At 34.4% G+C, this 14,151-nt stretch overlaps 1 protein-coding gene across 1 annotated transcript; it reads left to right on the plus strand.

Annotated features, from left to right (window-relative positions):
• The first annotated feature begins 698 nt into the window (after positions 1–698).
• LOC126970632 (ufm1-specific protease 2) lies at positions 699–13,268 on the plus strand. Its single transcript, XM_050816702.1, has 10 exons — positions 699–822; positions 1,046–1,267; positions 1,722–1,949; positions 3,914–4,087; positions 4,709–4,808; positions 5,158–5,304; positions 6,311–6,433; positions 6,951–7,209; positions 7,741–7,994; positions 10,772–13,268. The coding sequence occupies exons 1-10, from the start codon at positions 784–786 to the stop codon at positions 10,981–10,983; spliced, it is 1,758 nt and encodes a 585-aa protein (XP_050672659.1). The 5' UTR covers positions 699–783; the 3' UTR covers positions 10,984–13,268.
• Positions 13,269–14,151: the final 883 nt, after the last annotated feature.

Raw genomic sequence — 14,151 nt, forward strand, 5'->3', positions numbered from 1 at the left:
CAGGTGTATTATACTTTAGTGTATAGTAACATGATGACGTCTTACACTCGCGATATGTACTTATGTCACTTTATATTAGTATGCATGCGTAGCTGAAAATAGAGATCTATTTTTTCGACGTGTTGTCAAATTCATTACCCTTTCCATTTCGGGTAACTCTGATCGCTGCGTCAATCTGTCAATGCGTGATAATTTACGTGTACCGATAGATTGCATAAAATTAGAATGATTTGTCAGAAATTATATAATTATATTATAATTAAGATGTATCAGAAAGCTATAAGACCATGCAGAATAAACAAAATAAGGGTCAATGAAACTTGGTAAGGGATAAAGGTGTCATACGGCACTTCAGTTTTGGTGTATCTGAAAAATTTAGTACCCTGGGGACTGCCGAATTGAGAAGGTTGAATTTAAATGACATTATTGACCCTTATTGCAAAGACTTTTGTCTTATTTTTATTGTTGACTTTTGTATTCAAACGTTTCATTTCAAGTGAAAGGTAAAAGGTGCTGAATGAGACACAATGAAAGACATTCAATTTATATTACAATTCTTTCAGAGTTCAGATGAATTGTTATAAACAAATTAGATAATATTTTAACAGGAAAAGGTCATCAAACCCAACTAATCAGGTAATCCACAATAATTATAATTCTACTGTCACCATTTCTTTACTCGCAAAAATGTTACTTGGCTTACACTGGGGAATTGAGATCGACATCCGACATTCTTATTTCTAAGGAGTATTGGAAATTGGAATCTGGTAACATTCAATTAAAATGTCACCACGTCTCAAAATAACAAAATACGTGATAGAGGTAAAGATATTTAATTTTAAGATATTTTCTTTTTCTTAGGCTTATTAATTATGCTCGTTAATTTTCATCTATATTACTTTTTCTTATAATTAATTATTGGACAGCCTTTTGCTATATTGCACAGCTGTCTCTTGATTCTTTTCGGCATTCCCAGCAAGCCTCTTTACTTAATTCATTTGAAGTAAAATAGATTTTATTCATATTTAAATAAATTATATTACAGAGATTGTCTAAGATAGACACAAACGAAACAACAGGATGTCTGTATGGACTTATGTACGATGGTACTCTGCTTGTTATAGGATTGAGCTTAGAATTCTTTGAAAATGAAAAGAAAACATACAGCCAGCTTCTATTGTCACTCCCAGCAGAAGTAGAGCTATGTGGGGTTGTTAAATTTAATGATTCAACAGGTTTCGACAGTAAGCTTAAAGAGATACTTCAGGTAAATAATCTACTACACATCTTATAATTTATAACTGTTTCTTTATTTCACATTCATAATATTGTCACTATTTTTTTTTAATAAATGTTGAGAATAGAATATACTCCCCAGTTTAATTGTTGCTTTGTCAAAAAACATGGGTACCTCAGCTGAATGTTGCATCAACTCAGTTACTCATGTGCAGCTCACTGCCTTATGTATCTGACTTGGCTTTAGACAGAGCCACAAACAGAGAAGACTAAGGTAAAAAAAATGAGAAAGTGTGTCAACATGTGTCACACATGTCTACCAATTATTTATATCACACTTTCAAGCTTCATTTAAGGGGACAAAGCCACCAGATTTGTCTCCTTAACAAGTAATATAAACACAATATTTACTATTGTGATAAATGACTTAAAAATACTGTACTACTACTGTTACTATATTACTAATTTCTATACTTTCTGTACAGAATGTAGACATAACAGATAATCCACTGTTTATTACAATTGGTAAGGATAAAAAAATGTCAGTAAACTTTATGGTGCATGATAAGTTTGAAGAGACAAAATATGATATATTGGAGGCTGATGAGCTCTGGAAACAGTTTTTACATGTGAGATTAAATACCATAATACCGTTCTCATGTGAAGCTACAATAGCTGGAGTGAAGAATGTTATGCAGAATAAAAGAAAAAAGGTAATTATAACATTTTTATGGGGCTTAGGGTTGGCTGTTTCAAACAGTTGGTTAATCTTTCCGTTTCGGGAAACTCAGATCAGCGTGATTATGGGTCTCATGCAGCGTTCTGTCAATGGGTATTATTTTATGTGTATTAATAAGATTGCTTGTAATTCGGATGATTTGAGTGAATGTATCTAAAAGCTATTGAAACAACCTATAAGACAATGCAAAATAAACCATCTTATAAACATAATATATTTTGAGGGAAGGGTCAGATCTTATTGAGGGAAGAGTGTGTGCCGTACAACACTTTGGGTTTTAGTGTATCACAAAAAATCTTTTGCCAGAAACTAAAGGTAGGTTAGGTTAAGAAGGAAAATAAATACATATGAGCAACAACCAGTATTTATTGAAATACTTCAGATAACAGAATCTAGATGAGATTAAAGATTATTGGTTTCATCCGACATAAGGAAACAAGAAAAATAATATATAATATAATAAAGTAAAACCAGATAATGGTAAGGAAAGAAAATATCAGATTGTGCAAGTTACTCGATGTTTGTCTCATTAAAACTTTCAATATCTACTTATAATGTATTTCTGTATGTTGTATATATTATTGGTCTATATATTGGTATAATTTTTTTTATGGACAAAGGAGGACAAACGAGCGTACGGGTCACCTGGATGAGTGATCAAGTGATCACCGCCACCCACATTCTCTTGCAACACCAGAGGAATCACAGGAGCGTTGCCGGCCTTTTTTAAGGAAGGTGTACGCGCTTTTTTTGAAGGTACCCATGTCGTATCGTCTCGGAAAATATTCATTTTATAGGTAGAATGTAGAAGATGCTCCTTGAAAACCGCACTGTGGAAGACCACCACACATCCAGATGATGGGGATGATATCCTGACTTGTGGCGTGTCGTGCGAAGGTCGAATTTGGCGGCAGGAATCAGGTGAAACAGCTCTTCGGAACACTGCCCGTGATAAATGCGGTAGAGGACACACAATACTCAGCGCCAAGTGATCCAGCCGTCCACAGAGCACTGGGTCCCCGACAATTCCCCCTGCTCTGCGTTGCACGCGGTCAAATGGATCGAGCTGATAATGGGGTGCGCCAGACCAGAGATGACAGCAATACTCCATATGTGGCCGGACCTGCGCTTTGTACAGCGCTAGAATGTGGGCTGGCTTGAAGTATTGCCGTGCTCTATTTATGATGCCCAGTTTCTTCGAAGCCAATTTGGCTTTGCCCCCCAGATGGCCGCGGAATTGGCAATCACTCTAGATTTCGAGACCCAGAATTCCGATACTAGGTGAGGCTTTAAGGGAAGTGTTGTCGAAGAGCGGTGATACGACAAATGGGGATTTTTTTGTGGTAGACGCGCAAACTTGAGTGTTCTGGGGGTTAAATTGGACAAGTTTCAACTTACCCCATTCCGCAACCTTCTCGAGAGAGGACTCGATAAAAGACACAAGTTTCTTCCCGAGAGAGACCTGCATGGACCGTGTATACGGCATCACCAGTGCTGTCGTCTGCATAGCAATGTATGTTGGAGGTGTCCAACATAAATCATTGATGTGTAGAAGAAACAGCGTGGGAGATAGCCTTGGGGCACTCCAGCGTTCACGGGCTTGGGATTCGAGCAATAACCGTCGATAACGACCTGTATGCTGCGCCCAGTGAGGAAGCTGGAGGTCCACTTGGAAAAGCTCTCGGGAAGCCCAAATAATGGAAGTTTTGAGACAAGCGCCTTGTGCCATACACAATCAAAGGCCTTCACTATATCCAGGCTTACTGCCAGACCTTCCCCCTTGCTTTCGAAAGCCGCCCCCCGTCTATGTGTTAGGTATACCAGACGATCACCTGCTGATCAACCATGGCTGTGTATATTGTGACAAATATAAAATTAGAATTGATATCAGCTGAATTTCATTTTGATTTCTTACAAAAATTTTATGTCTTCTTCAAGATAGCTTCAGGTCAAGTGTCATTTCACATAAATAGTACATCAGTGTATTTATTTGGGGTGGCATCAGATGTTGGTGTGACCGGTACGAGTACAGATGCAAGTATTGGTGATCTTGTAGACTCCATGAATCCGGAACAATCTCAAAAGAAGAAGAAATACTACAACAGTAATATAGTAAGTCTTTTTGTACAATCATCATAATTGTCTATATTTAATTAAAAAATATTGAAGATGTCATGGTTCATTGCTACAAAAGTTAACAACAGTAGCAAACTAACTTTCGAACTCTTGTTAAAATATTTTTTATTGATAAAACATCTTTAAAGAGAGTCACATCACATATGATATTTGTCAATTCTCAGTTTATTTACCAAAATTTAATAAAAGCATTACCATTTTCCTTAAATTATTGATTTTTATAACTGCAAAATGGGAAACAAGAAATTGCTTGTTACTTAATGTCTAATTAATGTAGTATTTGTATATGCTTCTATAATAAAATTCCAAAAAAAAATGGTTCTGCTGTAAAACTCAACTGCATTTTACCAAACAATCATACAGACTTAGTGTTGATTATGATTGTCCTCTGCACATTCAGTATAGGTAGATTTGGTAGTTCAACTGATGGAAAACATATTGTCTACTTTTGTTGACCTTCATTTTATTATTAATTATAGCTTATATTTGGCATTAAAACACCAAATTACTAATATGAGAATTTGATATGTAACTTTATAAGAATTTGATAATTTGATTGTTGCTGTAAATAAAATAAATAAAAATTAACATTTTCAGGAAATTCTACCTGTAAACCTAGTGCTAAAAGCAACTAAAGATATTTTAACTGATAAGCACACAAAGACTGCTGTCAAAATGATGACAACACAAAGAAAACGTAAGTTCTACTGGTATTTGGTATTTGTAAACACAAAGAGAAACTTCAAATAGCCAACTCTAATTCCTACTATGAGCTTTTTTTGCTTTTGGATTTTTTACCAAAAAAGAACTCACTGTCTCTTGATAGAGCGTTATTTACGATAATAGGCAGCTAAGTACACAGTACAGTGACATTTGTTTGTCCATATTCCAGAAGTGTTCTGCATGACCTATGATCACTAGGATGTGGTTCAGTAAAGTAGCAGTTAAGTCTCAACTGTAAGGAATGAAATCTTTGAAACGACAGAGACACAGAAACTGTAGGCTCTTGTTCGTAATGTTTTTTGTATGTTTTTGTTGTGTTTCAGCTGCTTTTTGCATAAGTATGCCGTTGCAAATAGACACATTGGCAATGATTCACCGCACCACCAAAGTGTCTGATCTGTACAATGTACTGGTAGAGGCTTCATGTCGCTCGCTCAGGTTGCTGGAGTCTGTACTACTTGAACAGTTAGGTAAGTACTATACATGCTGATTCTGTTGTACACATTAATAACTATTAAGGACAGTAATGAGTACTGACCTTGGACGAATTAACCACCACCTTAGATACATGAACCTGTAATTATCAGTAAGCAATAGGTATGGCGTTGTCAGAATAACGCGGGAAGAAGTGTATCATTATCAGAAAAATGATCAAATGTTCTGTTTTGCTTTGTAATAATAATAGCGGACGCTCAAAAAATGAGTTCTGTCACGTTTCTCGTAAAACAATGTTATAATATAATTATTTTAGAAAGTCCTTTGACATTTCATTTCATATTATATATTTGTATAACATTACTAGCTGACCCGGAAAACATTATATCGCCATATAATGTAATAAATAAAATTGCATATACCTCTATAGTATATTTCGTTAAGTATATTATAGTTATATTTATTTCGCATTGAATGGTGGTAGTGTCATGTCGATACGATCAGTGGCGTGATTGAGCCTCAAACTAAAACCATTTTCATTATGTATATATATCATATAGGTCAGCTTGTATATATATTGTATATATATATATATATATACTAGCTGACCCAGCAAACTTTGTATTGCCGATATTAAAATTGCGATACAAAAGTAACTGTTGATCGCAGATGGGTGAAAATTTGAAGTTGTATGTATTTTTTAATGCTGACTCATAATCAAACAAATTAAAAAAAATGTCAAAAAAATATAAAAACTTAAACCACCCTTAACATTTAGGGGAAAAAATAGATTTTGTCCGATTCTCAGACGCGTCTCAGTCACGCCGTTTCGAAGGAGTTTAACTACAAACATCGCGACATGAGAATTTTATATATTAGATAAGAATACATTCATACAATGAGCCGGCGCGGGCGGTAAGTTTTTGTAGTAATATTCTATATATTATCTAGTTCTTTGGTTTTGTGTCAAGTGCCTAATTCGTCCAAGGTCTCAGTAGTAACTGACCTAATTGTTTAATCAGGTTTTTATTTTTTATGTAGGTCAGGAAGGAATTGGTGACGGCGCAGGTCTGAGACTACCAGAGACATTCCACTATTTACCCATAGAATTAGGTCATTTTGTCACAAGGATAGTACCTAAGGGAATCCCAGATGAAAGCATGGGTGAGTAAAGTGTTTTTATTTAGTTTAATGTTTAATCTACAACACTTATTGTGAGATTTGAACACAACTAATAAGCAGCTTTTATAGTCAGCAAACTTCTTACAAATTGAAATTTATCTACCTATGTTAAATTAATGTGGCCAATATACCAATATCGCATTTCCAACACATTTGATTGCAACATCATCCGAACTTGTGTGATTACTATTAAATTTTATTAATTGAATTACTACTTCTTTTATGGACATTAAAAGAGCTCAAGTCTGTGCCATACTTTTATTATACAACTTGTGTTATTTGGATGCATCATTAAAGATCTTGGATAACCTTGCATTTAATTAATTAAAAATCATCTTCATGCGTTCGCCATATTATTTCTAGACTAGACTAGACTAGAGTCTGGTCTTCTAATAGTGAAACTTTATTTTTGTCTTCCATGCATTCATTTGACAATTTTGGTGCTAAAAATGATAAAATTAAAATATCCAGGTATTTAATATGTAATTTTTATTTGTAGAAAAAGAGAGAAGATTGTTACATGAGCAGCTGGCATTATCTTTAGACAGGCCAGTGTTCCAAAAGGGGAACGCACATATATTCAGCAGTGCTAAACTAATAAATCCCCATGAATCGCTGGCAAGTGCAACCAGACCGAATGTAAGAGTCGCTCTTGTCAGAGGGAGATACACCTACTACCATTATATGCAAGACAACTTCAACGATGACGGCTGGGGCTGTGCTTATAGATCTATGCAAACTATATTTTCATGGTTCAAGTTAGTATCAATTTATTGTAGTTGAGATGTTACCAAGTCGTGTCATAGATTTAGACAGTAATTGGATGTAGTTACTGAAAAGTGTTCCAAGCCACAACAAACATCACATTTTAAGGAATTAGTGTTTAAAGTTTCATAAATATTAATTTATTCCATACATGTGGTATTGGGCCACTAAGTCATGATATCATTTAAAGAGTGACAGTAGGGCTGCCATTTTTTGTCAGTCTCTTAATATGAATCAATCACGTGACCAGTTTCGTGTTCTTAACTCAATTTAGACATGATTGTGGTTAGGAACGTTTTTCTGGAATTACGTTCAATTAATGTAAAGATAATATGCCAGTATTATCCTACAACACCAATACAAATATTGATTGGAAACAAACCAGTCATACATTCACATTGTATTTGGTGCTAATCAATGTTTTAGTTTATACTCAAAATTTGATTGTTATTTTCATTGTTTCTTTTTTATTATTTTATTTGTATGCAGTAAATACTATAATAATGAAGAGTTTTATTTTGCAGACATCAAGGGTATACCGGGGTAGAAGTACCAACTCATAAAGAAATCCAACAATGTCTTGTTAAGATTGGTGACAAGCAAACATCGTTTCTCGGTTCCAAACAATGGATAGGATCAACTGAAGTGATGTTCTGTCTGCAAACGTTACTAGGAGTTCAGTCCAGGATTCTGTTCGCCAATACTGGAGCAGAGCTGAAGAGTTACACACCTGAACTTCTTTATCACTTCGATAAACATGGGAGTCCCATTATGATAGGTATGTATGATAGATATGTTTGTACTGAAAGGCATCATTTCAGTAATTATATCTTTTTAATTTAAATTCAATAAATATAATTGTACTGAGATCGCTGGAGTGATTTATTTATTTTAAGTATTTATTTAATACATCACAAAATCCACAGAACTTAAATTAGGTTGTAATAATACCATTGTAGAACTTAGTTCTAATAATGGATTTACAATGTTTATAATAAGAGGTGGTATTTGCGCGCGTGTGTGCTTTAGTATGAGTGCGTGTGTGTGTGTTGTGTGTGAATTACTTTTAATTTATATCTTCCTTTAGATTTTTATTAACACTCCTTATAAAGCAGCCTTTACTGTTATTAAAAAGTTCAGTACTGTTGAATTGTTTATTATAGTTGCATAAAGTGCGACAGATTACCGAATTTTCATAATAATTGGTGTGACTCAGCGGGACTTGGAATAGAGACGTGTGCGAACTAACTATTCACTTGTGATAAATAACTATTCACTATATTAACATACCACTTTATTCACTATATTTAAGAATAATGTAACAAAATAGCCCCTGAAAATTACGGGGTTCAGTTCTAAAATTAAATTATTATATCAAATAATTCTCAGAAGAATTATACGAAATAATTGAATTGGAATTAAATTTGTCTAAATCATTTTGCTCCGAATGAATTTCCTTTAAACCAGGTCAGAATATTACAGAACTCATTCACCTGTATAAATACCACTGGACAGGCTGTTCCCATACATGTTTGACAGCAAATTTTTTGTGCCTTTTTGACGCGCCACTCGTAAGCGTCCAGAGAACTAGTTTTCGCGTGTAATACAAATGGCTGCGAAGGAAAATACAACACTCTAAAGTATTTTTACATTTTGAATTAATTTCGTTCGTTTTCCGTGTTATTTATACTTCAAGAATCAACGTAATAAAGTACACATTTTTTTTGTAAATAGGTTCCCACCATCTATGTTGTCCACTAGGTTGTCATCACTAGTTTTAGTACCGCAGACTCTCGCTACATGGCCAACAGCGCCAAAATGGAATATCAAACAGGCACAAAAGCACTTTGACAGCCGCCAGTCTAGTGGTTTACAGTAGAGGTCCGTGACAGAACTAGTCTATATGCCAAAAGTGCCACTCCAACCACTAGATTTTCTGTACTTCTATATAAATGTCTTGCCTCTATCTATAATAGCATTGTTTTTATGAAGTTATGTTATAAATAAACAGTATAAATACAGTGAGTCTACTTCAGCACATTCTAGGGTACCCATTTATATCGGCTGTGGCGTTAAAGGAGACGGATAGCCTTTCATACATTATTAGGCCTAGATGAAAAAGGATGAAATTAGTGTCAACTATTAGGATATAAATTAACAAAGCATCACTGAAAATTTGAGGTATTTTGGCAATCTAAAAGCAGAGTTATAGGAGGATTTGAAAAACTGAGCATATGCAATATATGGGTAACAACCAACAAAGTCCGTAGAAGGAAAGCTGTGGTCGAGGAAAATATCAATAAGACAAAGGGAAACACTAAAATGACAAATCGCGTAGGTACGTACAAACGATACCACGAAACGAGTGATTGAGAATTGACATTGTAGACCAGTAAAAAAGTATTCTGTGGCTGTCACTGTTAGCACAGATTAAAAATACAGAACGAGATTCAGAATCGACTTTTTCTTCGATCAATTTCTTTATAATTATTACTAGTGGACCCGACAGACGTTGTCCTGTACACACGTCTTAAATTTGAAAAATCGGTCCAGCCGTTAAGAGGTGTTCACTAACATACACATGAGCAGGAGAATTATATAATATTGACGGAATTGAGAATCTAAACCAATCTCAAATTCACTGAAACAAACAAAAAAATCATCAAAATCGGTCCAACCGTTTAGGGGGTAGTTTAATTGTGAATCTAAACCATTCTCGAATCCACCTGAAGACACACACCAATCTCAAATTCACTGAAACACACAAAAATATCATCTAAATCGGTCCAGCCATTTAGATATTTTTTAGACATTTCGATATCCCATTTTATTCGTGAATTTTATGATAATAAAAACTTAATTTTAAGATTTCTCGTGTTCTAGATTGTGAATTAAGCTAATTTAATATATTTTGAAATAGAAAAATATGACAGATTTTTGAACCATTTCTCAACTTATTACATTTTGGCCCAGAAATGCCCGTGTCCTTTAAAGTCCAGAGAATCACAGATGTTGACAGATTTTATCTGAGCGTTATTGGAGATTATAGAGCTACATTGGTTGCCCGGTCATGAAGGCAGGTCGTTATCGAATCCAATTAATATAACTAGTCCAATAAACAAAGTCATGTTGCACTTTTTATTATATAAAACGCAAGATAGATTTAAATCCACGTTGACGTCTTGAAATCTTCTAAACAGTGCCATTTTAATAATAATAATAAAATTTATTGCCTTGAAGTAAATTTAAGTATACGGAATCAACTTATTATAAGTTACATTAAGACAAAGGGGAGTAGGCTCAGCTTATGCTGCTTGAAATAATAATTTCATGCAGCGCTGGTTTTCGGCCATCCCCATCTCCCTAAGGAGTTAGGTGGGTGTTAAGGGGTAAGGTGGTACATAGTAAAGAGAGGGCAAACTAATTAGTAATAACTATTACAATGCAGATAAAGAAATCGAAACTTTTTTTTAAATGTATCAACCTCTGTATTTATGAGTGTGTGCCAATGTGTCTGTTTTAATGTAATATAAATATTATTATTTTCACTCTCAGGTGGAGGCGTGCTGGCTCATACGATTCTGGGCGTGGAACACAACGAGGAGACAGACGAGACCCGGTACTTGGTCCTAGACCCGCACTACACGGGCGTCGATGACATCAGCACTGTACTCAGCAAGGGCTGGTGCGGCTGGAAGGGCCCGGACTTTTGGAACAAGACTGCTCACTACAACCTCTGTCTGCCACAAACCAAGCCTGCCATATAAGCGTTCTTTATTCCATGATCAAACATTTTGAAAATCGTTGGATTGCTCTAACCAACCCACTATCGGCTGCTATATAAGAATCCATGTTATAGTTATAAATCTTAATTTCCAAATCCACATTATAATGCAGAAAACACATTATAAAAAATTGTTAACAAAAGGAAATTATTTAAAAAAAAACTTTTATTTTGCTACGAAATAATAAATCCATAAGGTCCAATAAATAATAAGTAATAATATAGCTACTCGATCATTTATGGGCTTTTTTTTGTTTACGGGATGCAAGTTTAAATGTGAAACTCAAGTCATCAAGCATTCCCATTGTATTTATTTTATGAAAATAATTGACGAGACTAGCAGGACGTTCTGCTGATGGTAATTGATACGCCCTGCCCATTACAATGCAGTGCCGCTCAGGATTATTGAAAATCCCTAAATTCTGAGTGGCACTACAATTACGCTCGTCACCTTGAGATATAAGATGTAAAGTCTCATTGGCCCAGTAATTTCACTAGCTACGGCGCCCTTCAGACCGAAACACAGTAATGTTTACACATAACTGCTTCACAGCAGAAATAGGCGCCGTTGAGGTACCATCTTGAAAATAAATCACTAAGTTATGGTAGTGAATTATCATTAAAAAGATATCCGATATAGTCGTTTGTTATACCTAATGTAGGATTAAAAATCAAAATAAATGTTTTAACATTACTTGAAAATAGTGATCGAAGGTTCTATAGGCTCTTATTAAGTATCATCGAAAAAAGGCTATATAGGAGTGAAGTGCCAATAAAATAATTTGATTTGTCAGTCCATACACTTTTATCTGATTATGAATCAGATTTAGTATATTTTCACATTTATTTTGAGGGAAACCTCAAAATTTAGTTATTTAACTGGTGTGACAAGAGAGTATTAGTGGTGATTTTAACTTACCCGGCCATCCATTACAGAAAAAAAATGTACTTTATTATTTTATAAGAAACATCTTTGAATATTCCGAAGATTTAATATCTATTAATACTTTACAATGTATGACAGATATTTATAAAAAGAAATAATAATAATATATCTCCTAACATAATAATGTATAATTTCAATTAGATTACAAGGTTGTGGTACTTATATTATAATTTGAGGGTACTTCTATATGATAGGTTTTTATTCGCTTGACTGGAAACTTATTTTAACTAGGAACAAAACATATGTTTAAGATTTAATGAATTCTAACTAATTAAATCGTAATTTAGTTCCTTGTAGATACTATACTTACTTTGTCGTATTTATTATCATAATTATCACAGTAATTAAAATTTATTTTTGGTTTGTTAAGTCTCCACAATTTCACAGGTTGTCGTTAATTAGTTAAATATCAAATCAATCAAAACATCAATCATATACTCCCCTACACATAATATTCTTAATTAAAAAAATGAGTAGGTATGATTGCGCAGATGTAAAACAATAAGGTTCCACCGGCAGAGGACGCGAAAGGTTGAAGGCAGCATCCATAGATAGCCCGCCTCCGTCGTTCAATACATTATGAACAAAGAGGATGTAAATACTACGTAATAAGAGGTGGGACTGCTTAAGTAAAAATTGATATTTAGTTTAGTATGAAACGTGCAGTGATTTGACCTAAGTTTGAAATAGTAGTAATAAGAGTATCGCGATATGCCACGAAATATAATCCGGCTAAGTTTGAAGGCGAACAGTTGCTTAAAACATAGTGGATTTCGGCTATCTCCGATTTACAAGATTATAGCAGTCATCTGTCAATCTATCAATGACTGCACGTTTCATACAATCGAGTGAATCGCTTTTTTCTTACATAGTTTCGCTATCAACTACAGAGTAGTTTCGGTCACGGGTATGGCGTAACAGACCAAGTGAGTTTATCTATGCATGTTTTGTTAACGTGAGCGTCGTAACTATAATTGGACCGTTACACTTACATTAGTTTAAAATTTTCCGAAAGCATTATATGTTTACTATAATAACAGTAGCTTATGATACATCTCCTTGTCGGAATTGGTCCAGAAGTTTCAGAGATTAGTCATTAGCCGAAACAGACTCGGAGATTAAAGCAGCTTTTAAAAATTTTGATAACACAACATAATTTTTTGTATGAATGTTAATTATATGTTGATGTTAATTCACAATTTCATCGTCTTGGACGCTTTCTCTTCTCTATTCATTTTATTGTATTATGTGACGGTATACCGGGAAATGTAAGTTTAATGGAGTTGTTATATTTTGTAATAAATAAAATATTATTATTTGAATTCATGTTTTATTAAATTACCTTATTGATAAAGTTACAATACTTTAAAATAGGTAGGTACTCAGTGTGAACTACTAACCTAAGGTACGCAGTCTGAAAAATAAGAGGGAACAGTTAGCCTCTGTTTGTATCGCGAGTGTAAGACGTAGCTGTCGTGCACACTAAAGTAATACACCTGGCCTGCCTTTCATGCGTTTCCTAAAAGCAAGAAGAGGCTCTGGACGTATAAATTATCTAAGCCCAGCTTATGATTACAAACAGACTGACATAAACAACAGAACACCGAAAATAATATGTAGCAACCATACCAGTTAATATGATTATATGGACTTTGACGTCACAGTGCGTTTCAAACAATAGCATTGCGTTTCGATAATTTCTATTTCGAGCGTTTTTTTGTTTAATGAATGCCATCACAAACAACTTGTAGGTAAATAAACGTTGACGTTACCTTATTTTAAATTAATACACCTGGTAGACTGCGCTTTGCGCGTATTGATCTTAAATAGGTATATAGAGCCAAATAGAAGTAGTTAAATTATTTTACATCTCTCATATTCGGTAAGTAGGTCCTTATTACCCCCAAATAGGGCTTGTAGGTGACCAATTAGCGCTCTAGGGTAATAATGTAGCTAGAAAAGCCCTAGGGCGGTAAGTTATTAAAAAAAAACTCTTCATTCTTTCAAAAAGTTCGCGTACATCTAACCATCATACTGGCAATAGACATCATGCATTCAGCCCAATGACAAAAGAGGTCGCTTCGCTATTCAGCCTTGTCTTCGTATAATAGTCATAAATTTTAAATATGGAACGGCGAAACTCGATTTCGTTCTTGAAAAAAAAAGATGAAAAAAGGCGGGAATAGAAAACTTACTCTAAATATT

The sequence above is a fragment of the Leptidea sinapis genome, chromosome 21, assembly GCF_905404315.1.
Source record: "Leptidea sinapis chromosome 21, ilLepSina1.1, whole genome shotgun sequence".
NCBI classification, from domain to species: Eukaryota; Metazoa; Arthropoda; class Insecta; order Lepidoptera; family Pieridae; genus Leptidea; species Leptidea sinapis.

Coding starts and splice junctions, on each gene's coding strand:
- LOC126970632 (XM_050816702.1), top strand. CDS start 784: ATGTCACCACGTCTCAAAATAACAAAATACGTGATAGAG. Junction 823..1,045: donor TAACAAAATACGTGATAGAG/GTAAAGATATTT, acceptor ATTATATTACAG/AGATTGTCTAAGATAGACAC. Junction 5,305..6,310: donor TGTACTACTTGAACAGTTAG/GTAAGTACTATA, acceptor TTTTTTATGTAG/GTCAGGAAGGAATTGGTGAC.